The sequence below is a fragment of the Hypanus sabinus genome, unplaced genomic scaffold (genome assembly GCF_030144855.1).
Source record: "Hypanus sabinus isolate sHypSab1 unplaced genomic scaffold, sHypSab1.hap1 scaffold_202, whole genome shotgun sequence".
In the NCBI taxonomy this organism is placed as follows: Eukaryota; Metazoa; Chordata; class Chondrichthyes; order Myliobatiformes; family Dasyatidae; genus Hypanus; species Hypanus sabinus.
In genome coordinates this window covers 16619-37760 of record NW_026780120.1, presented here as the reverse complement: position 1 = coordinate 37760, position 21142 = coordinate 16619, and the positions used below count along the sequence as shown (strand labels likewise).

General features: G+C 56.0%; 1 protein-coding gene across 1 annotated transcript in view; it reads right to left on the bottom strand.

The window, feature by feature from the left end:
- Positions 1 to 291: 291 nt before the first annotated feature.
- LOC132387604 (triosephosphate isomerase-like) overlaps positions 292 to 21142 on the bottom strand; it is a 36969-nt gene continuing 16118 nt past the window's right edge. The window contains exons 2-7 of the mRNA XM_059959977.1: positions 16123 to 16246; positions 13743 to 13827; positions 9456 to 9588; positions 8399 to 8484; positions 8216 to 8303; positions 292 to 590 (exon numbers count right to left, since the gene is read on the bottom strand). Coding sequence (XP_059815960.1) covers positions 469 to 590; positions 8216 to 8303; positions 8399 to 8484; positions 9456 to 9588; positions 13743 to 13827; positions 16123 to 16246 — 638 coding nt within the window. The 3' untranslated portion in view covers positions 292 to 468. The remainder of the gene's footprint in view (positions 591 to 8215; positions 8304 to 8398; positions 8485 to 9455; positions 9589 to 13742; positions 13828 to 16122; positions 16247 to 21142) is intronic.

Here is a 21142-nt window from a genome sequence, read left to right as displayed (position 1 = left end):
TAAACCGACCTGACAAGGCGCCAGGACACTGAGCACTGCTCTTCTCGTTTTGCAATGCCAGTTTAATTCCTGATTATTTGGGAGCTGGAGGTTTACAGACCGTCATCCAGCACCCTCCCAGATGGTTCCCCCTGCCTCGCTGCCAGGCCTGTGAGCGGTGACAGGAGCGGGTGACCGAATCAAGAATCTCTCCCTCAGTGAACGAGTCTGACACCCCACCCAAGAGTCCTTCCCCCTCCCCCTCTCCATTACCCCAGGGGTGGGGTTAAATAAACACTCAGCAGTCACGTATCGGAGTCTCTACACATTTAAGTGGTGGCGTAACATCACAAGGTCAGAGGGCACACAGGGGTGGGGTCCGCTGCCAGGGAGGCCCCCCTCTGCTCGGCACTCCCCCGGCACAGGGGAGGATCCAGTCTCCCCCGCGGGGGTAGGGCCTGGACGGCGCCGCTGGTCTCAGGTCCTCCTCTACTTCTGCTTCGCTTTGATGATCTCCAGGAACTCGGGTTTGAGCGAAGCCCCACCCACCAGAAATCCGTCCACATCGGGCATCCCGGCCAATTCCTTACATGTGGCCGCTGTCACTGAACCTGTGAGACAGACAGAGGGTTAATGACTCGGTCTGGGAGAGGAGGTGTTCATATACGGGGGGGGGTTGTTAATGTACCAGCCGGGAGAGGGGTTAAGTAAATTAGTCCATGCCTAACTACTAACTATTTATCTGAGCTCTGACTGCATCCTTCCCATACAGGTACCTATCCGAATTACTTTTAAATAGTGAAATCGAAGCTGAGTCCAGCACTCCGGCATCTTGTAGATCATCAAAACAATGTCCCATCTCCTGTACAACACTTTTATTCATTAAGGCCAATGGGGCAGAAGTTTTCAGTGCAGCCCTATCTACCTGTGGCACTACTTCCGAAGTACCCCGTTCTTCTACCACACTCCTCAGTGCCCGGCCACTCACTGTGTCAGACCCACCCTGGCCCGTCCTACCAAACCACAACACCTTCAGCTCATCTGCTTTCAATCCCGTCTGCCGTCTTTCCATATCGTCAGCGATCCCACTGCGAGCTCTGATCATCCCCCTCTCTGTCTCCTGTAACCCCAGTGAGGGGCTTTGCCCACCCAGTTAACCATATCGTCAGCGATCCCACTGCGAGCTCTGATCATCCCCCCCTCCGTCTCCTGTAACCCCAGTGAGGGGCTTTGCCCACCCAGTTGACCCGTCAGCGAACCCACTGCGAGCTCTGATCATCCCCCCCTCTGTCTCCTGTAACCCCAGTGAGGGGCTTTGCCCACCCAGTTAACCCATCAGCGAACCCACTGCGAGCTCTGATCATCCCCCCCTCTGTCTCCTGTAACCCCAGTGAGGGGCTTTGCCCACCCAGTTAACCCGTCAGCGATCCCACTGCGAGCTCTGATCATCCCCCTCTCTGTCTCCTGTAACCCCAGTGAGGGTCTTTGCCCACCCAGTTGACCCGTCAGCGAACCCACTGCGAGCTCTGATCATCCCCCCCTGTCTCCTGTAACCCCAGTGAGGGGCTTTGCCCACCCAGTTAACCATATCGTCAGCGATCCCACTGCGAGCTCTGATCATCCCCCTCTCTGTCTCCTGTAACCCCAGTGAGGGGCTTTGCCCACCCAGTTGACCCGTCAGTGATCCCACTGTGAGCTCTGATCATCCCCCCCTCTGTCTCCTGTAACCCCAGTGAGGGGCTTTGCCCACCCAGTTGACCCGTCAGCGAACCCACTGCAAGCTCTGATCATCCCCCTCTCTGTCTCCTGTAACCCCAGTGAGGGGCTTTGCCCACCCAGTTGACCCGTCACCGATCCCACTGCGAGCTCTGATCATCCCCCCCTCTGTCTCCTGTAACCCCAGTGAGGGGCTTTGCCCACCCAGTTGACCCGTCACCGATCCCACTGCGAGCTCTGATCATCTCCCCCCGTCTCCTGTAACCCCAGTGAGGGGCTTTGCCCACCCAGTTGACCCGTCAGCGAACCCACTGCAAGCTCTGATCATCCCCCCCCCGTCTCCTGTAACCCCAGTGAGGGGCTTTGCCCACCCAGTTAACCCGTCAGCGATCCCACTGCGAGCTCTGATCATCCCCCTCTCTGTCTCCTGTAACCCCAGTGAGGGGCTTTGCCCACCCAGTTGACCCGTCAGCGATCCCACTGCGAGCTCTGATCATCCCCCTCTCTGTCTCCTGTAACCCCAGTGAGGGGCTTTGCCCACCCAGTTAACCCGTCAGCGATCCCACTGCGAGCTCTGATCATCCCCCTCTCTGTCTCCTGTAACCCCAGTGAGGGTCTTTGCCCACCCAGTTAACCCGTCAGCGATCCCACTGCGAGCTCTGATCATCCCCCCCTCTGTCTCCTGTAACCCCAGTGAGGGGCTTTGCCCACCCAGTTGACCCGTCAGCGATCCCACTGCGAGCTCTGATCATCCCCCTCTCTGTCTCCTGTAACCCCAGTGAGGGGCTTTGCCCACCCAGTTGACCCGTCACCGATCCCACTGCGAGCTCTGATCATCCCCCCCTCTGTCTCCTGTAACCCCAGTGAGGGTCTTTGCCCACCCAGTTGACCCGTCACCGATCCCACTGCGAGCTCTGATCATCCCCCCCCCCCGTCTCCTGTAACCCCAGTGAGGGGCTTTGCCCACCCAGTTAACCCGTCAGCGATCCCACTGCGAGCTCTGATCATCCCCCTCTCTGTCTCCTGTAACCCCAGTGAGGGTCTTTGCCCACCCAGTTGACCCGTCAGCGAACCCACTGCGAGCTCTGATCATCCCCCCCTCTGTCTCCTGTAACCCCAGTGAGGGGCTTTGCCCACCCAGTTAACCATATCGTCAGCGATCCCACTGCGAGCTCTGATCATCCCCCTCTCTATCTCCTGTAACCCCAGTGAGGGGCTTTGCCCACCCAGTTAACCCATCAGCGATCCCACTGCGAGCTCTGATCATCCCCCTCTCTGTCTCCTGTAACCCCAGTGAGGGGCTTTGCCCACCCAGTTAACCCGTCAGCGATCCCACTGCGAGCTCTGATCATCCCCCTCTCTGTCTCCTGTAACCCCAGTGAGGGGCTTTGCCCACCCAGTTAACCCGTCAGCGATCCCACTGCGAGCTCTGATCATCCCCCTCTCTGTCTCCTGTAACCCCAGTGAGGGGCTTTGCCCACCCAGTTGACCCGTCAGCGATCCCACTGCGAGCTCTGATCATCCCCCTCTCTGTCTCCTGTAACCCCAGTGAGGGGCTTTGCCCACCCAGTTGACCCGTCAGCGAACCCACTGCGAGCTCTGATCATCTCCCCCCCTGTCTCCTGTAACCCCAGTGAGGGGCTTTGCCCACCCAGTTGACCCGTCACCGATCCCACTGCGAGCTCTGATCATCCCCCCCCCCGTCTCCTGTAACCCCAGTGAGGGGCTTTGCCCACCCAGTTAACCCATCAGCGATCCCACTGCGAGCTCTGATCATCCCCCTCTCTGTCTCCTGTAACCCCAGTGAGGGGCTTTGCCCACCCAGTTAACCCGTCACCGATCCCACTGCGAGCTCTGATCATCCCCCCCCCGTCTCCTGTAACCCCAGTGAGGGGCTTTGCCCACCCAGTTAACCCATCAGCGATCCCACTGCGAGCTCTGATCATCCCCCTCTCTGTCTCCTGTAACCCCAGTGAGGGGCTTTGCCCACCCAGTTGACCCGTCAGCGATCCCACTGCGAGCTCTGATCATCCCCCCCTCTGTCTCCTGTAACCCCAGTGAGGGGCTTTGCCCACCCAGTTGACCCGTCAGCGAACCCACTGCGAGCTCTGATCATCCCCCTCTCTGTCTCCTGTAACCCCAGTGAGGGGCTTTGCCCACCCAGTTAACCATATCGTCAGCGATCCCACTGCGAGCTCTGATCATCCCCCTCTCTGTCTCCTGTAACCCCAGTGAGGGGCTTTGCCCACCCAGTTGACCCGTCAGTGATCCCACTGTGAGCTCTGATCATCCCCCCCTCTGTCTCCTGTAACCCCAGTGAGGGGCTTTGCCCACCCAGTTGACCCGTCAGCGAACCCACTGCAAGCTCTGATCATCCCCCTCTCTGTCTCCTGTAACCCCAGTGAGGGGCTTTGCCCACCCAGTTAACCCGTCAGCGATCCCACTGCAAGCTCTGATCATCCCCCTCTCTGTCTCCTGTAACCCCAGTGAGGGGCTTTGCCCACCCAGTTAACCCATCAGCGATCCCACTGCGAGCTCTGATCATCCCCCTCTCTATCTCCTGTAACCCCAGTGAGGGGCTTTGCCCACCCAGTTGACCCGTCAGCGAACCCACTGCAAGCTCTGATCATCCCCCCCCCGTCTCCTGTAACCCCAGTGAGGGGCTTTGCCCACCCAGTTGACCCGTCACCGATCCCACTGCGAGCTCTGATCATCCCCCCCTCTGTCTCCTGTAACCCCAGTGAGGGGCTTTGCCCACCCAGTTGACCCGTCAGCGAACCCACTGCAAGCTCTGATCATCCCCCTCTCTGTCTCCTGTAACCCCAGTGAGGGGCTTTGCCCACCCAGTTGACCCGTCACCGATCCCACTGCGAGCTCTGATCATCTCCCCCCCTGTCTCCTGTAACCCCAGTGAGGGGCTTTGCCCACCCAGTTGACCCGTCAGCGAACCCACTGCAAGCTCTGATCATCCCCCCCCCGTCTCCTGTAACCCCAGTGAGGGGCTTTGCCCACCCAGTTAACCCGTCAGCGATCCCACTGCGAGCTCTGATCATCCCCCTCTCTGTCTCCTGTAACCCCAGTGAGGGGCTTTGCCCACCCAGTTAACCCGTCAGCGATCCCACTGCGAGCTCTGATCATCCCCCTCTCTGTCTCCTGTAACCCCAGTGAGGGGCTTTGCCCACCCAGTTGACCCGTCAGCGATCCCACTGCGAGCTCTGATCATCCCCCTCTCTGTCTCCTGTAACCCCAGTGAGGGGCTTTGCCCACCCAGTTAACCCGTCAGCGATCCCACTGCGAGCTCTGATCATCCCCCTCTCTGTCTCCTGTAACCCCAGTGAGGGTCTTTGCCCACCCAGTTGACCCGTCAGCGAACCCACTGCGAGCTCTGATCATCCCCCCCTCTGTCTCCTGTAACCCCAGTGAGGGGCTTTGCCCACCCAGTTAACCATATCGTCAGCGATCCCACTGCGAGCTCTGATCATCCCCCTCTCTATCTCCTGTAACCCCAGTGAGGGGCTTTGCCCACCCAGTTAACCCATCAGCGATCCCACTGCGAGCTCTGATCATCCCCCTCTCTGTCTCCTGTAACCCCAGTGAGGGGCTTTGCCCACCCAGTTAACCCGTCAGCGATCCCACTGCGAGCTCTGATCATCCCCCTCTCTGTCTCCTGTAACCCCAGTGAGGGGCTTTGCCCACCCAGTTAACCCGTCAGCGATCCCACTGCGAGCTCTGATCATCCCCCTCTCTGTCTCCTGTAACCCCAGTGAGGGGCTTTGTCCACCCAGTTGACCCGTCAGCGATCCCACTGCGAGCTCTGATCATCCCCCTCTCTGTCTCCTGTAACCCCAGTGAGGGGCTTTGCCCACCCAGTTGACCCGTCAGCGAACCCACTGCGAGCTCTGATCATCTCCCCCCCTGTCTCCTGTAACCCCAGTGAGGGGCTTTGCCCACCCAGTTGACCCGTCACCGATCCCACTGCGAGCTCTGATCATCCCCCCCCCGTCTCCTGTAACCCCAGTGAGGGGCTTTGCCCACCCAGTTAACCCATCAGCGATCCCACTGCGAGCTCTGATCATCCCCCTCTCTGTCTCCTGTAACCCCAGTGAGGGGCTTTGCCCACCCAGTTAACCCGTCACCGATCCCACTGCGAGCTCTGATCATCCCCCCCTCCGTCTCCTGTAACCCCAGTGAGGGGCTTTGCCCACCCAGTTAACCCATCAGCGATCCCACTGCGAGCTCTGATCATCCCCCTCTCTGTCTCCTGTAACCCCAGTGAGGGGCTTTGCCCACCCAGTTGACCCGTCAGCGATCCCACTGCGAGCTCTGATCATCCCCCCCTCTGTCTCCTGTAACCCCAGTGAGGGGCTTTGCCCACCCAGTTGACCCGTCAGCGAACCCACTGCGAGCTCTGATCATCCCCCTCTCTGTCTCCTGTAACCCCAGTGAGGGGCTTTGCCCACCCAGTTAACCCGTCAGCGATCCCACTGCGAGCTCTGATCATCCCCCTCTCTGTCTCCTGTAACCCCAGTGAGGGGCTTTGCCCACCCAGTTGACCCGTCACCGATCCCACTGCGAGCTCTGATCATCCCCCCCTGTCTCCTGTAACCCCAGTGAGAGGCTTTGCCCACCCAGTTGACCCGTCACCGATCCCACTGCGAGCTCTGATCATCCCCCCCTCTGTCTCCTGTAACCCCAGTGAGGGGCTTTGCCCACCCAGTTGACCCGTCAGCGAACCCACTGCGAGCTCTGATCATCCCCCCCTCTGTCTCCTGTAACCCCAGTGAGGGGCTTTGCCCACCCAGTTGACCCGTCAGCGATCCCACTGCGAGCTCTGATCATCCCCCCCTCTGTCTCCTGTAACCCCAGTGAGGGGCTTTGCCCACCCAGTTAACCATATCGTCAGCGATCCCACTGCGAGCTCTGATCATTCCCCTCTCTGTCTCCTGTAACCCCAGTGAGGCGCTTTGCCCACCCAGTTGACCCGTCACCGATCCCACTGCGAGCTCTGATCATCCCCCTCTCTGTCTCCTGTAACCCCAGTGAGGGTCTTTGCCCACCCAGTTGACCCGTCAGCGAACCCACTGCGAGCTCTGATCATCCCCCCCTCTGTCTCCTGTAACCCCAGTGAGGGGCTTTGCCCACCCAGTTGACCCGTCACCGATCCCACTGCGAGCTCTGATCATCCCCCCCCCGTCTCCTGTAACCCCAGTGAGGGGCTTTGCCCACCCAGTTGACCCGTCAGCGATCCCACTGCGAGCTCTGATCATCCCCCCCTGTCTCCTGTAACCCCAGTGAGGGGCTTTGCCCACCCAGTTGACCCGTCAGCGATCCCACTGCGAGCTCTGATCATCCCCCTCTCTGTCTCCTGTAACCCCAGTGAGGGGCTTTGCCCACCCAGTTAACCCGTCACCGATCCCACTGCGAGCTCTGATCATCCCCCTCTCTGTCTCCTGTAACCCCAGTGAGGGGCTTTGCCCACCCAGTTGACCCGTCACCGATCCCACTGCGAGCTCTGATCATCCCCCCCCCCGTCTCCTGTAACCCCAGTGAGGGGCTTTGCCCACCCAGTTGACCCGTCAGCGATCCCACTGCGAGCTCTGATCATCCCCCCCTCTGTCTCCTGTAACCCCAGTGAGGGGCTTTGCCCACCCAGTTGACCCGTCAGCGATCCCACTGCGAGCTCTGATCATCCCCCCCTCTGTCTCCTGTAACCCCAGTGAGGGGCTTTGCCCACCCAGTTAACCCGTCAGCGATCCCACTGCGAGCTCTGATCATCCCCCCCTCTGTCTCCTGTAACCCCAGTGAGGGGCTTTGCCCACCCAGTTGACCCGTCACCGATCCCACTGCGAGCTCTGATCATCCCCCCCCCCGTCTCCTGTAACCCCAGTGAGGGGCTTTGCCCACCCAGTTAACCATATTGTCATCCACCCCCTCCATACAGATGGCAAACAAAGAACCCGGCACTCCACTCCACTCCTCACAGGCGATGACAATCTACTCGCACTCTCTGGCATCTCCCACAGAGCCAAGGTCTCATCCAATTTACTTCCTCATCCTGAAAGACCTGAAGTCCAGTGGGGACCGCCTCCACTTTCCTGGCAGCTCCCTCGAAAAACTTAACATTGTGACCCACCACACACACACAGCCCCGCTGACCGTCTCCAGCCAGCCCCTGCCTATCCAAACACTCCTATTTCCAGTCCTTTAGAATACCCTGTCATATCTTTCCCACCACTAACGTCAGGTTCACCAGCTGATACCTGCAGAATACTAGGTATCCTCTAATACCCAGTGTCCCCCACGATGATTGAGGTACCTCTGCTCATGCCCCGGCAATTTCTGCCCTTGCCTCCCACGAGGTCTGACGGAACCCCCTGCCAGACCCCGGGGACTCAGCACCTCCTCTGTAATCTGCTGCTTTGCCAGCCTCCCATACACCACCACGTCCATCTCCCGGGTAAATACAGGTGAGGTCTCTCCGGGGCAGAGGGGGACGGGATTGAGGGGGAAACCCACTCACCTCCGTAGATAATGCGGACACTGGAGGCCACGGCCTCGCCCACATTCTCCTTCAGCCACTTCCTCATCTTCTCGTGGATCTCCTGCGCCTGCGGGGGTCAGAGGTGGAAGGTCACCGGACGGACCAGGACTCCCTGCACACCCCCACACCCCGGGTCACCACCCACACGACCCCCTTACTTACCTGCTGAGGAGTGGCCGTCTTGCCGGTTCCAATGGCCCAGACGGGTTCATAGGCGAGAACCACCTTCGACCAGTCCTTCACGTTGGCTGTGGAGCGGAGGGCAGAGGAGTCAGTGCCACTCCACCCAGCGTAGAGTCCCCCCCTCCCACTCACCTCACCCTCTCATTCCCACCGCTGTCCCCCAAGCCCTCCTCCTCCCTCAGTTAACCCACCCCAGACCATCCTGCTTCCAAACACCCCCTGGAGCACTTCCTTCCTCCCACACACCCCACCCTCTCATTCCCACTGCTGTCCCCCAAGCCCTCCCCCTCCCTCAGTTAACCCACCCCAGACACCCCCCCAAGACCATCCTGCTTCCAACCACCCCCTGGAGCACTTCCTTCCTCCCACACACCCCACCCTCTCATTCCCACTGCTGTCCCCCAAGCCCTCCTCCTCCCTCAGTTAACCCACCCCAGACCATCCTGCTTCCAAACACCCCCTGTAGCACCTCCTTCCTCCCACACACCCCACCCTCTCATTCCCACTGCTGTCCCCCAAGCCCTCCCCCTCCCTCAGTTAACCCACCCCAGACACCCCCCCAAGACCATCCTGCTTCCAACCACCCCCTGGAGCACTTCCTTCCTCCCACACACCCCACCCTCTCATTCCCACTGCTGTCCCCCAAGCCCTCCCCCTCCCTCAGTTAACCCACCCCAGACACCCCCCCAAGACCATCCTGCTTCCAACCACCCCCTGTAGCACCTCCTTCCTCCCACACACCCCACCCTCTCATTCCCACCGTTCCCTCCACTCTCCCTGTCAAAGCATCCCAAACTCCGATCCCTCACCTGAATGTCCCCTCCGGTCCAGTGTCTCCCCAGCCCTGTCCCTCCCCAACTTGCCTTAACACTCCCTTTTCCCTAACCCCTCGCCCCAACCCCACTCAACTCCCTCTCGTTGCCACCACCCCTCACCCAGAGTCCCCTCCGCTCCCTTTGTCAAACCATTCCAGACACTTGCCTGATACTCCCCCAACCCACCCCTTCACGCCCTCAGCCCCCCCCCCGCCACTCACCGGCAATGACCTTGGTCTGCTCGAACACGACCTTCTCAGTGGAGCCTGCCTCCCTCTCATCCAGCTTCTCCCCCACGCAGGCGATGGCCCCCAGGCCCTCGGCCAGGGCGTGGCTAACCTTCTGTCCAATCAGCTGCAGGGTCCCGGAGGGCAAGGGTCAGCCGGGCAAGCAGGTCACCCCACCCCCGGCCCACACCTCACCTTCCTTCCGCGGGCTGTATCCCGACCTCCCTTCCTTATCGGAACTGTCGTCCCCATCTCCAACCCGCCTGACTCTCGCATCTTCCCTCCCGTTCCGATTTCCTCTGCCCCCACCCCCGGCCCACACCTCACCTTCCTTCCGCGGGCTGTATCCCGACCTCCCTTCCTTATCGGAACTGTCGTCCCCATCTCCAACCCGCCTGACTCTCGCATCTTCCCTCCCGTTCCGATTTCCTCTGCCCCCACCCCCCGCCCACACCTCACCTTCCTTCCGCGGGCTGTATCCCGACCTCCCTTCCTTATCGGAACTGTCGTCCCCATCTCCAACCCGCCTGACTCGCATCTTCCCTCCCGTTCCGATTTCCTCTCCCCCCACCCCCGGCCCACACCTCACCTTCCTTCTGCGGGCTGTATCCCGACCTCCCTTCCTTATCGGAACTGTCGTCCCCATCTCCAACCCGCCTGACTCTCGCATCTTCCCTCCCGTTCCGATTTCCTCTCCCCCCACCCCCGGCCCACACCTCACCTTCCTTCTGCGGGCTGTATCCCGACCTCCCTTCCTTATCGGAACTGTCGTCCCCATCTCCAACCCGCCTGACTCTCGCATCTTCCCTCCCGTTCCGATTTCCTCTCCCCCCACCCCCGGCCCACAGCTCCCTGAAAGGTCGATAACACCTTCACAAGTCCAGACACTCAAAGCGTGGTGCAGCTTTATGCTCTTCAGTTAGGCTATACTGGACATCCACACTCGGTCCAGGTCACAACCCCCACCATTACATTTTAAAGTTTGCAAGCAAATGCCCGGCTTAGCTTATCCCTTTCGCCTGCACATTGTCCATATCCCTCCACTCCCTACGCATTCACGGGCCACTTAACGCCTCAATCGCATCAGCTGCCTCCCCTGTCCTGGCGCACTACTTTTGCTTTGAAGAGGGTCTGCAGAAAGCTTCCGGGATCGGGGCTGGACAAGTGTCTGGAATTCTCTGCCCAGAGTTTTGCATGGTCAGGGAATTGAGAGAGGAGAGGGAATGCCTTTCGGCTCACCAGAGAGCGCAGGCCAACAACGTTCTTTTGCTGTGCATGCTTCTGTAGCAGGCAACTTCTTTTTTCCGAGGTTGAGTTGCTCGCTCGATGTTCAACCCAGCACAGATGGAGAGTGTGCAAGGGAGCCGGCTGGATTCGAACTCGGGACCTTCCGCCCCAAAGTCCAGAGCCGATGCCACTACGCCACCAGCCGGCGGGGGAATTAAGGAGACGAGTCCATGGCCAGATCAGCCATGATCTTATTGAATGGCAGAACAGGGTCAACGGGCCGGATGGCCGACTCCTGCTAGTTATCACATTCTTAAAATAGTCTTCATTTTCTCTGGAGTGGCCGAGGCTGAGGGGTGATCTGATGGAGGTGAGAAACTTTTTTTATGCAAGGGGCAGAGAGTTGATATCCAGTAGGGGGAGCATTAGTCTTTGAGGGTCTAAACACCAAATATCAGAGGGCAGAGATTTAGGAGGGGCTAATATCGGAGGGCAGAGATTTAGGAGGGGCTAATATCGGAGGGCAGAGATTTAGGAGGGGCTAATATCGGAGGGCAGAGATTTAGGAGGGGCTAATATCAGAGGGCAGAGATTTAGGAGGGGCTAATATCAGAGGGCAGAGATTTAGGAGGGGCTAATATCAGAGGGCAGAGATTTAGGAGGGGCTAATATCAGAGGGCAGAGATTTAGGAGGGGCTAATATCAGAGGGCAGAGATTTAAGGTGAAAGGGTGGGGCAAGGTTTTGCTTTTTTAAACATAGTAAGTGGGGTACATGGAATAGTCTGCCAAGACAGGGGAGGCAGCTGATGTGATTGAGGCATTAAAGAGGCCCGTGAATGTGTAGGGAGTGGAGGGATATGGACAATGTGCAGGCGAAAGGGATAAGCTAAGCCGGGCACTTGCTTGCAAACTTAAGTAGCTGAGCACAACCATCAGCAGGGGGTGCCAAAGGATGTTCCGTGTTCCCCAGCACGGACAGCAATTCGTCCAGGACAATTAAGGTGCCCCCAAGCTGTCCGCATTTGTCCTGCATCAGACATCCTGCTTCACGCGCCAACCTGTCGGCATCATTCAGCACAGTGGCTCACTCCATGTGCCCGCCTCACTGAGTGAAGAATTGCCCATCAGACACCTTCACCTCAACTCTGTACTCTGCTGTCCAACTCATGGGAATGGCAAGGAACCGTTCAGTCCCATCAGAGACCTTCACCTCAACTCTGTACCGTCCGGTTTCCAAAATGTCCCATTCACAGGCAAAATACAGGACCATGCAGGCCTTCACTAGGGTACTAACATCTGAGAGGTGACCACGGACTCCAGGGCTTGAGGAAGAACACTATACTCTCATACCCAAAATGTGGAGGGAACTTCACTCTGTGTCTGACCCCGGGAGTGTATGATGGGACGGTGTGGAGGGAGATTCACTCTGTGTCTGACCCCGGGAGTCTGTGATGGGACGGTGTGGAGGGAGATTCACTCTGTGTCTGACCCCGGCAGTGTGTGATGGGACGGTGTGGATGGAGATTCACTCTGTGTCTGACCCCGGGAGTGTGTAATGGGACGATGTGGAGGTAGATTCACTCTGTGTCTGACCCCGGGAGTATGTGATGGGACGGTGTGCAGGGAGATTCACTCTGTGTCTGACCCCGGGAGTGTGTGATGGGACGGTGTGCAGGGAGATTCACTCTGTGTCTGACCCCGGGAGTATGTGATGGGACGGTGTGCAGGGAGATTCACTCTGTGTCTGACCCCGGGAGTCTGTGATGGGACGGTGTGGAGGGAGATTCACTCTGTGTCTGACCCCGGGAGTGTGTGATGGGATGGTGTGGCGGGAGATTCACTCTGTGTCTGACCCCGGGAGAGTGTGATGGGACGGTGCGGAGGGAGATTCACTCTGTGTCTGACCCCGGGAGAGTGTGATGGGACAGTGTGGAGGGAGATTCACTCTGTGTCTGACTCTGGAAGTGTGTGATGGGATGGTGTGGAGGGAGATTCACTCTGTGTCTGACCCCGGGAGAGTGTGATGGGACAGTGTGGAGGGAGATTCACTCTGTGTCTGACTCTGGGAGTGTGTGATGGGATGGTGTGGCGGGAGATTCACTCTGTGTCTGACCCCGGGAGAGTGTGATGGGACGGTGCGGAGGGAGATTCACTCTGTGTCTGACCCCGGGAGAGTGTGATGGGACAGTGTGGAGGGAGATTCACTCTGTGTCTGACTCTGGGAGTGTGTGATGGGATGGTGTGGAGGGAGATTCACTCTGTGTCTGACCCCGGGAGAGTGTGATGGGACGGAGTGGAGGGAGATTCACTCTGTGTCTGACCCTGGGAGTGTGTGATGGGATGGTGTGGAGGGAGATTCACTCTGTGTCTGACCCCGGGAGTCTGTGATGGGACGGTGTGGAGGGAGATTCACTCTGTGTCTGACCCCGGGAGTGTGTGATGGGACGGTGTGGAGGGAGATTCACTCTGTGTCTGACCCCGGGAGTGAGTGATGGGACGGTGTGGAGGGAGATTCACTCTGTGTCTGACGCCAGGAGTGTGTGATGGGACGGTGTGGAGGGAGATTCACTCTGTGTCTGACCCCGGGAGAGTGTGATGGGACGGTGCGGAGGGAGATTCACTCTGTGTCTGACCCCGGGAGAGTGTGATGGGACAGTGTGGAGGGAGATTCACTCTGTGTCTGACTCTGGGAGTGTGTGATGGGATGGTGTGGAGGGAGATTCACTCTGTGTCTGACCCCGGGAGAGTGTGATGGGACGGAGTGGAGGGAGATTCACTCTGTGTCTGACCCTGGGAGTGTGTGATGGGATGGTGTGGAGGGAGATTCACTCTGTGTCTGACCCCGGGAGTGTGTGATGGGATGGTGAGGAGGGAGATTCACTCTGTGTCTGACCCTGGGAGCGTGTGAGGGGATGGTGTGGAAGGGGTGTCACCGTGACCAATGTGGAGCCCAGCACAGGCTGATTCGAAGGGCTGGAGTGGTATGTGATGCCCTGCTGATGGCCACGCTGGCCGCCAGCCCTCCCCACCGCCGGCGCCTCTCCCTTCCTCACCTCGTCTGACTCTCCAAAGACGTGCCTCCGCTCCGAGTGCCCCAGGACGACCCAGGCCGCTCCACAGTCCTTGATCATGGCGGGGCTGAGGGAGGAATGAGAGGCAGGTGAGGGTAAAGGTGGAGGGAGGGAGGGAGGGAGGGAGGGAGGGAAGGCCCTAAAATCCTCCCGCCAACGGACACGGTGGGCTTCAGGGACCAGGGTGAGAGCCGGGCGGGGAAAGGTGCCAGAGTGGGTAGAGGGAGCAGACCATTGGGGGGTCCCAAGGTAAGGGTCGCAGGTGCCGCTGGGGTGGGGCAGCGGGTCATAGACGGGTAGTTACCTCTTCATCCTGCAGCCTGCGATTCCCAGGAACACCCTCGAGCGGAGGGGCAGGTTGAAGAGCAAGGAGCCAGGCAGGGTACCGCCTCAGATACAGGGTGCAGGGGCTCGGGTAGGCAGTGGATACAGGAGAGAGGAGACTGTGTGCACTAGCTCAAGGCTGGGGCACTGTGCACTGAACCAAACTCTGAAATTGATAGGGAAACACCAGACAGGACTGTGTGAGCAATGTCAGGAAGAGGAGTCAGTAGATCATGTAGTTCTGAGTTGCAGGAAGTATGGGATACAGAGAGAGATGATGAGAATTAAACTAAGGGAATTGGGGGTGCAGGAATTCACATTAAAAGGGTTGCTGGGCATGGGTCAGAGGGCACAGGTAAGGTACTTTAAGGGGTACAGGGGCTTTTTTTTTAATAGGATATGACGGATAAGCAGGAATAGGGTACTAGGATGGCCAAAGAAGGATAAGGTGTAGATTAGGGTGTGTATCTGTGTGTGCGTGAATGGGTGAAGGGATTCGGAGTGTGTGTCTATCGTCTGACCCACACTCTGGAGCAGAAGGTGGCGGTAATGCAACATTGAGCTGGGTGCCCTCAAACCAGACAGAGAAGAAGTCGAGAGGGACGGTTACCTGACGGAGAGGTAGGGAGGGGGTAGCGGAGTGCGGAGGGACGGTTACCTGATCTCCCCGGTGAAGGGATTCGGAGTGTCAGTCTGACCAGACGGAGAGGTAGGGAGGGGGTAGCGGAGTGCGGAGGGACGGTTACCTGATCTCCCCGGTGAAGGGATTCGGAGTGTCTGACCAGACGGAGAGGTAGGGAGGCGGTAGCGGAGTGCGGAGGGACGGTTACCTGATCTCCCCGGTGAAGGGATTCGGAGTGTCTGACCAGACGGAGAGGTAGGGAGGGGGTAGCGGAGTGCGGAGGGACGGTTACCTGATCTCCCCGGTGAAGGGATTCGGAGTGTCAGTCTGACCAGACGGAGAGGTAGGGAGGGGGTAGTGGAGTGCGGAGGGACGGTTACCTGATCTCCCCGGTGAAGGGATTCGGAGTGTCAGTCTGACCAGACGGAGAGGTAGGGAGGGGGTAGTGGAGTGCGGAGGGACGGTTACCTGATCTCCCCGGTGAAGGGATTCGGAGTGTCAGTCTGACCAGACGGAGAGGTAGGGAGGGGGTAGTGGAGTGCGGAGGGACGGTTACCTGATCTCCCCGGTGAAGGGATTCGGAGTGTCAGTCTGACCAGACGGAGAGGTAGGGAGGGGGTAGTGGAGTGCGGAGGGACGGTTACCTGATCTCCCCGGTGAAGGGATTCGGAGTGTCAGTCTGACCAGACGGAGAGGTAGGGAGGGGGTAGCGGAGTGCGGAGGGACGGTTACCTGATCTCCCCGGTGAAGGGATTCGGAGTGTCTGACCAGACGGAGAGGTAGGGAGGCGGTAGCGGAGTGCGGAGGGACGGTTACCTGATCTCCCCGGTGAAGGGATTCGGAGTGTCTGACCAGACGGAGAGGTAGGGAGGGGGTAGCGGAGTGCGGAGGGACGGTTACCTGATCTCCCCGGTGAAGGGATTCGGAGTGTCAGTCTGACCAGACGGAGAGGTAGGGAGGGGGTAGCGGAGTGCGGAGGGACGGTTACCTGATCTCCCCGGTGAAGGGATTCGGAGTGTCTGACCAGACGGAGAGGTAGGGAGGGGGTAGCGGAGTGCGGAGGGACGGTTACCTGATCTCCCCGGTGAAGGGATTCGGAGTGTCTGACCAGACGGAGAGGTAGGGAGGGGGTAGTGGAGTGCGGAGGGACGGTTACCTGATCTCCCCGGTGAAGGGATTCAGAGTGTCTGACCAGACGGAGAGGTAGGGAGGGGGTAGCGGAGTGCGGAGGGACGGTTACCTGATCTCCCCGGTGAAGGGATTCGGAGTGTCAGTCTGACCAGACGGAGAGGTAGGGAGGGGGTAGCGGAGTGCGGAGGGACGGTTACCTGATCTCCCCGGTGAAGGGATTTGGAGTGTCAGTCTGACCAGACGGAGAGGTAGGGAGGGGGTAGCAGAGTGCGGAGGGACGGTTACCTGATCTCCCCGGTGAAGGCCCCGCTCGGCACCTTGTAGCAGTTCTGAGCAGCCACTCCGATCTTGGCGTCCATCACTTCCCGGATGTACTTGAGGTAGATGGAGGGCGGGGCGACCACCACCTCTGGAGGGGAGGAGGGAACAGGGTCATTAGAACAACCCACACTCCCACCCACCCCACTCCCCGAACATACAGACCCACACACTCCCTGTCAGGACCCCCTCCTTACCTGCCCTCACGAAGCCTGCACCTCCCAAAAACCAGTTCCTTCCCACTGCCCTGATTCCCCAGGGGCAGGGGCAGGCACACAACCCCGGCCTCTCTGGCTCCCCACCGCCGGTAAACCCAACACCTCCTTCCAGGTGTCAGATCGAACCTCATCTGCCTCAAACACCCGGCACCTCAAAGTCTGACGGAGGGGTCCTGACGACCCACAGAGACCCCCGTATGGTCTGACCCACATCATCCCCCGTGTAATGGGGAACAGAAATCCCAACAGGAACTGACTGTAGGCTTCAGCAGAGGGAAGTCCATGAGCCAGTAATCATCAGAGGTGGAGAGGGTCGGTAACTTTAAATTCCCGGCTGTCACTATTATTGCTTACGAAAGGACGACAGTGCCTCTACTTGCTTAGGAGTCTGTGGAGGTTTGGGATGTCATTGAAAACCTGGGCAACCTTCTACAGATGTGCGGTGGAAAGTGTGGTGACTGGCTGCGTTACGCCCTGGTACGGGAACACCAATGACTCTGAGTGGAAAATCCCACAAAAGGTAGTGGATTGGGCCCCGTACATCACGGGTAAAACCCTCCCAACCATCTCCAGGAAACGTTGTTGCAGGGAAGCATCAGAGATCCTCACCACCCAGGCCACGCTCTTTTCTCACTGCTGCCATCAGGAAGAAGGTACAGGAGCCTCAGGACTCACACCAGCAGGGTCAGGGACAGTTACTACCCCCCAAACATCAGGCTCCGGAACAAAAGGGGACAGTGACTCTCATTCTAATTCCACTGTTCAAAATAACCAATGATCATCTGAAAGTGAATGTTGAAGCTCAATTTCACGTGTGAGCATTTATTAACTGTTTATAAATAATAGCTATGAATCATTTTTGAAATGGTTTAAGCTGAAAAATAGCGTATACCAAATTTCACAGGCAGACCAAGGGATAATTCAGTAGAAAATCACATTAAAAAATTCCTAACCTGTAATTATCTAAAAAAAATATGTACTAGAGATATCGTTTTAATCCATTAACTGCAAAAAAGACAATAAACAACCTTGTAAAGACAAATCTAAGAGACTTTTTATTCCTTTAGTTTTCCATGTTAAAAAAGCCTTACCCAAGTTGATAATTCATCTATCTGTGCACGCCGTTCCTTAATTCAGTTTAAGATCGTACACAGGGCCCATATGTCCAAAGGTAAATCAGCGCATATTTTTTCTAATATAAGCCCTATTTGTGACAGAAGGAATGCAGAGGTAGCTATTCAAACTCAGCTGTTTTGGTCCTGTGCAAACTTAAATAATTTCTGGAGGGATGTGTTTAGAATATTATCCAAAGTTACAGGTGTGGATTTACAACCCAACTCACTCACGGCAATTTTTCGGATTATCCCAGAGGAAGCAGGCGGAGTGTCTGCTTCCGCTCAACATGTGATAGCCTTTTCAACTTTACTGGCTAGGAGAGCTATCTTGTTATACTGGAAAGAATCTAACCCACCCACTGTTTTTAACTGGCTCTCTTCCATTATGTCATCTTTAAGTTTGGAGAAAATTAGAAGCCGGACGTTTGACACATCTTTTAATTTTGAGCAAGTCTGGTGACCCTTTATCCAATATTTTCATCTGATTTAATTTTTACTTACTTATTTTGCTTTATTTTCCATAGGGAAAATCTTTCCCTCTCAGCGAACGTTTGGAGGTGACCGGAAGAATGCTTCTCACCTTTTTCTTTTAGTTTTATCCTCAAATGGGCTGCCCAATCCTTTATTTCCCCCTTTAGTTTAGTGGGTTTTTTTCCCATTATGTAATAAAATTTTCAAATTTTTTTATGATTTAAGTGGAGTTGTGATCTCTTATTTTATATATATATTTTATTATTTTATTATATATATAAAAAGTGTAACATTATACCAATGCATTTCCCCCCCCCCCCCCCCCGGCCCACTACTTTCAAATCTTACTATCTTTCCCCTCAGTTAGTCCTGACGAAGGGTCTCGGCCCGAAACATCAACAGCACCTCTCCCTACAGATGCTGCCTGGCCTGTTGTGTTCCACCAGCATTTTGTGCGTGTTGCTTGAATTTACAACATCTGCAGATTTCCTCTTCATTGCTCAACAGCTGTCCTTTTTTTTGGTTTTAAAGTTTAAAATTAAACTTTAAGTTACTCTAGAGTCCCAGGAGATCAGCAGTTTCAGGGATCCCCAAAGAACCTCATGAGGATGACTCTGAGAATGAAAGGGTTAGCAAATGTCTATGGGCCTGTACTCACTGGAGTTAAGAATGAGGGGGGATCTCATTGTATGAGGAGTCTTTGATGTCACTGGGCCTTTACTCACTGGAGTTTAGAAGAATGAGGGGGCATCTCAGTGTATGAGGAGTGTTTGATGTCTCTGGGCCTGTACTCACTGGCGTTTAGAAGAATGAGGGGGCATCTCATTGTATGAGGAGTGTTTGATGTCTCTGGGCCTTTACTCACTGGAGTTTAGAAGAATGAGGGGGCATCTCAGTGTATGAGGAGTGTTTGATGTCTCTGGGCCTGTACTCACTGGAGTTTAGAAGAATGAGGGGGCATCTCATTGTATGAGGAGTGTTTGATGTCTCTGGGCCTTTACTCACTGGAGTTTAGAAGAATGAGGGGGCATCTCAGTGTATGAGGAGTGTTTGATGTCTCTGGGCCTGTACTCACTGGAGTTTAGAAGAATGAGGGGGCATCTCATTGTATGAGGAGTGTTTGATGTCTCTGGGCCTGTACTCACTGGAGTTTAGAAGAATGAGGGGGCATCTCACTGTATGAGGAGTGTTTGATGTCTCTGGGCCTGTACTCACTGGAGTTTAGAAGAATGAGGGGGCATCTCATTGTATGAGGAGTGTTTGATGTCTCTGGGCCTGTACTCACTGGAGTTTAGAAGAATGAGGGGGCATCTCACTGTATGAGGAGTGTTTGATGTCTCTGGGCCTGTACTCACTGGAGTTTAGAAGAATGAGGGGGCATCTCATTGTATGAGGAGTGTTTGATGTCTCTGGGCCTGTACTCACTGGAGTTTAGAAGAATGAGGGGGCATCTCATTGTATGAGGACTGTTTGATGTCTCTGGGCCTGTACTCACTGGAGTTTAGAAGAATGAGGGGTGATCTCATTGTATGAGGAGTGTTTGATGTCTCTGGGCCTGTACTCACTGGAGTTTAGAAGATTGAGGGGGGGGATCTCATTGTTTGAGGAGTGTTTGATGTCTCTGGGCCTGTACTCACTGGAGTTTAGAAGAATGAGGAGGGATCTCATTGTATGAGGAGTGTTTGATGTCTCTGGGCCAGTACTCACTGGAATTTAGAAGAATGAGGGGCCATCTCATTGTATGAGGAGTGTTTGATGTCTCTGGGCCTGTACTCACTGGAGTTTAGAAGAATGAGGGGTGATCTCATTGTATGAGGAGTGTTTGATGTCTCTGGGCCTGTACTCACTGGAGTTTAGAAGAATGAGGGGGGGATCTCATTGTTTGAGGAGTGTTTGATGTCTCTGGGCCTGTACTCACTGGAGTTTAGAAGAATGAGGAGGGATCTCATTGTATGAGGAGTGTTTGATGTCTCTGGGCCAGTACTCACTGGAATTTAGAAGAATGAGGGGCCATCTCATTGTATGATGAGTGTTTGATGTCTCTGGGCCTGTACTCACTGGAGTTTAGAAGAATGAGGGGGCATCTCATTGTATGAGGAGTGTTTGATGTCTCTGGGCCTGTGCTCACTGGAGTTTAGAAGAATGAGGGGACATCTCATTGTATGAGGAATGTTTGATGTCTCTGGGCCTGTACTCACTGGAGTGTAGAAGAATGAGGGGGCATCTCATTCTATGAGGAGTGTTTGATGTCTCTGGCCCTGTACTCACTGGAGTTCAGAAGAATGAGGGGGCATCTCATTGTATGAGGAGTGTTTGATGTCTCTGGGCCTGTACTCGCTGGAGTTTAGAAGAATGAGGGGACATCTCATTGTATGAGGAGTGTTTGATGTCTCTGGGCCTGTACTCACTGGAGTTTAGAAGAATGAGGGGGCATCTCATTGTATGAGGAGTGTTTGATGTCTCCGGGCCTGTACTCACTGGAGTTTAGAAGAATGAGGGGGCATCTCATTGTATGAGGAGTGTTTGACGTCTCCGGGCCTGTACTCACTGGAGTTTAGAAGAATGAGGGGGCATCTCATTGTATGAGGAGTGTTTGATGTCTCCGGGCCTGTACTCACTGGAGATTAGAAGAATGAGGGGGCATCTCATTGTATGAGGAGTGTTTGATGTCTCTGGGCCTGTACTCACTGGAGTTTAGAAGAATGAGGGGGCATCTCATTGTATGAGCAGTGTTTGATGTCTCTGGGCCTGTACTCACTGGAGTTTAGAAGAATGAGGGGGCACCTCATTGTATGAGGAGTGTTTGATGTCTCTGGGCCTGTACTCACTGGAGTTTAGAAGAATGAGGGGGCATCTCATTGTATGAGGAGTGTTTGATGTCTCTGGGCCTGTACTCACTGGAGTTTAGAAGAATGAGGGGGCATCTCATTGTATGAGGAGTGTTTGATGTCTCTGGGCCTGTACTCACTGGAGTTTAGAAGAATGAGGGGGCATCTCATTGTATGAGGAGTGTTTGATGTCTCTGGGCCTGTACTCACTGGAGTTTAGAAGAATGAGGGGGCATCTCATTGTATGAGGAGTGTTTGATGTCTCTGGGCCTGTACTCACTGGAGTTTAGAAGAATGAGGGGGCATCTCATTGTATGAGGAGTGTTTGATGTCTCTGGGCCTGTACTCACTGGAG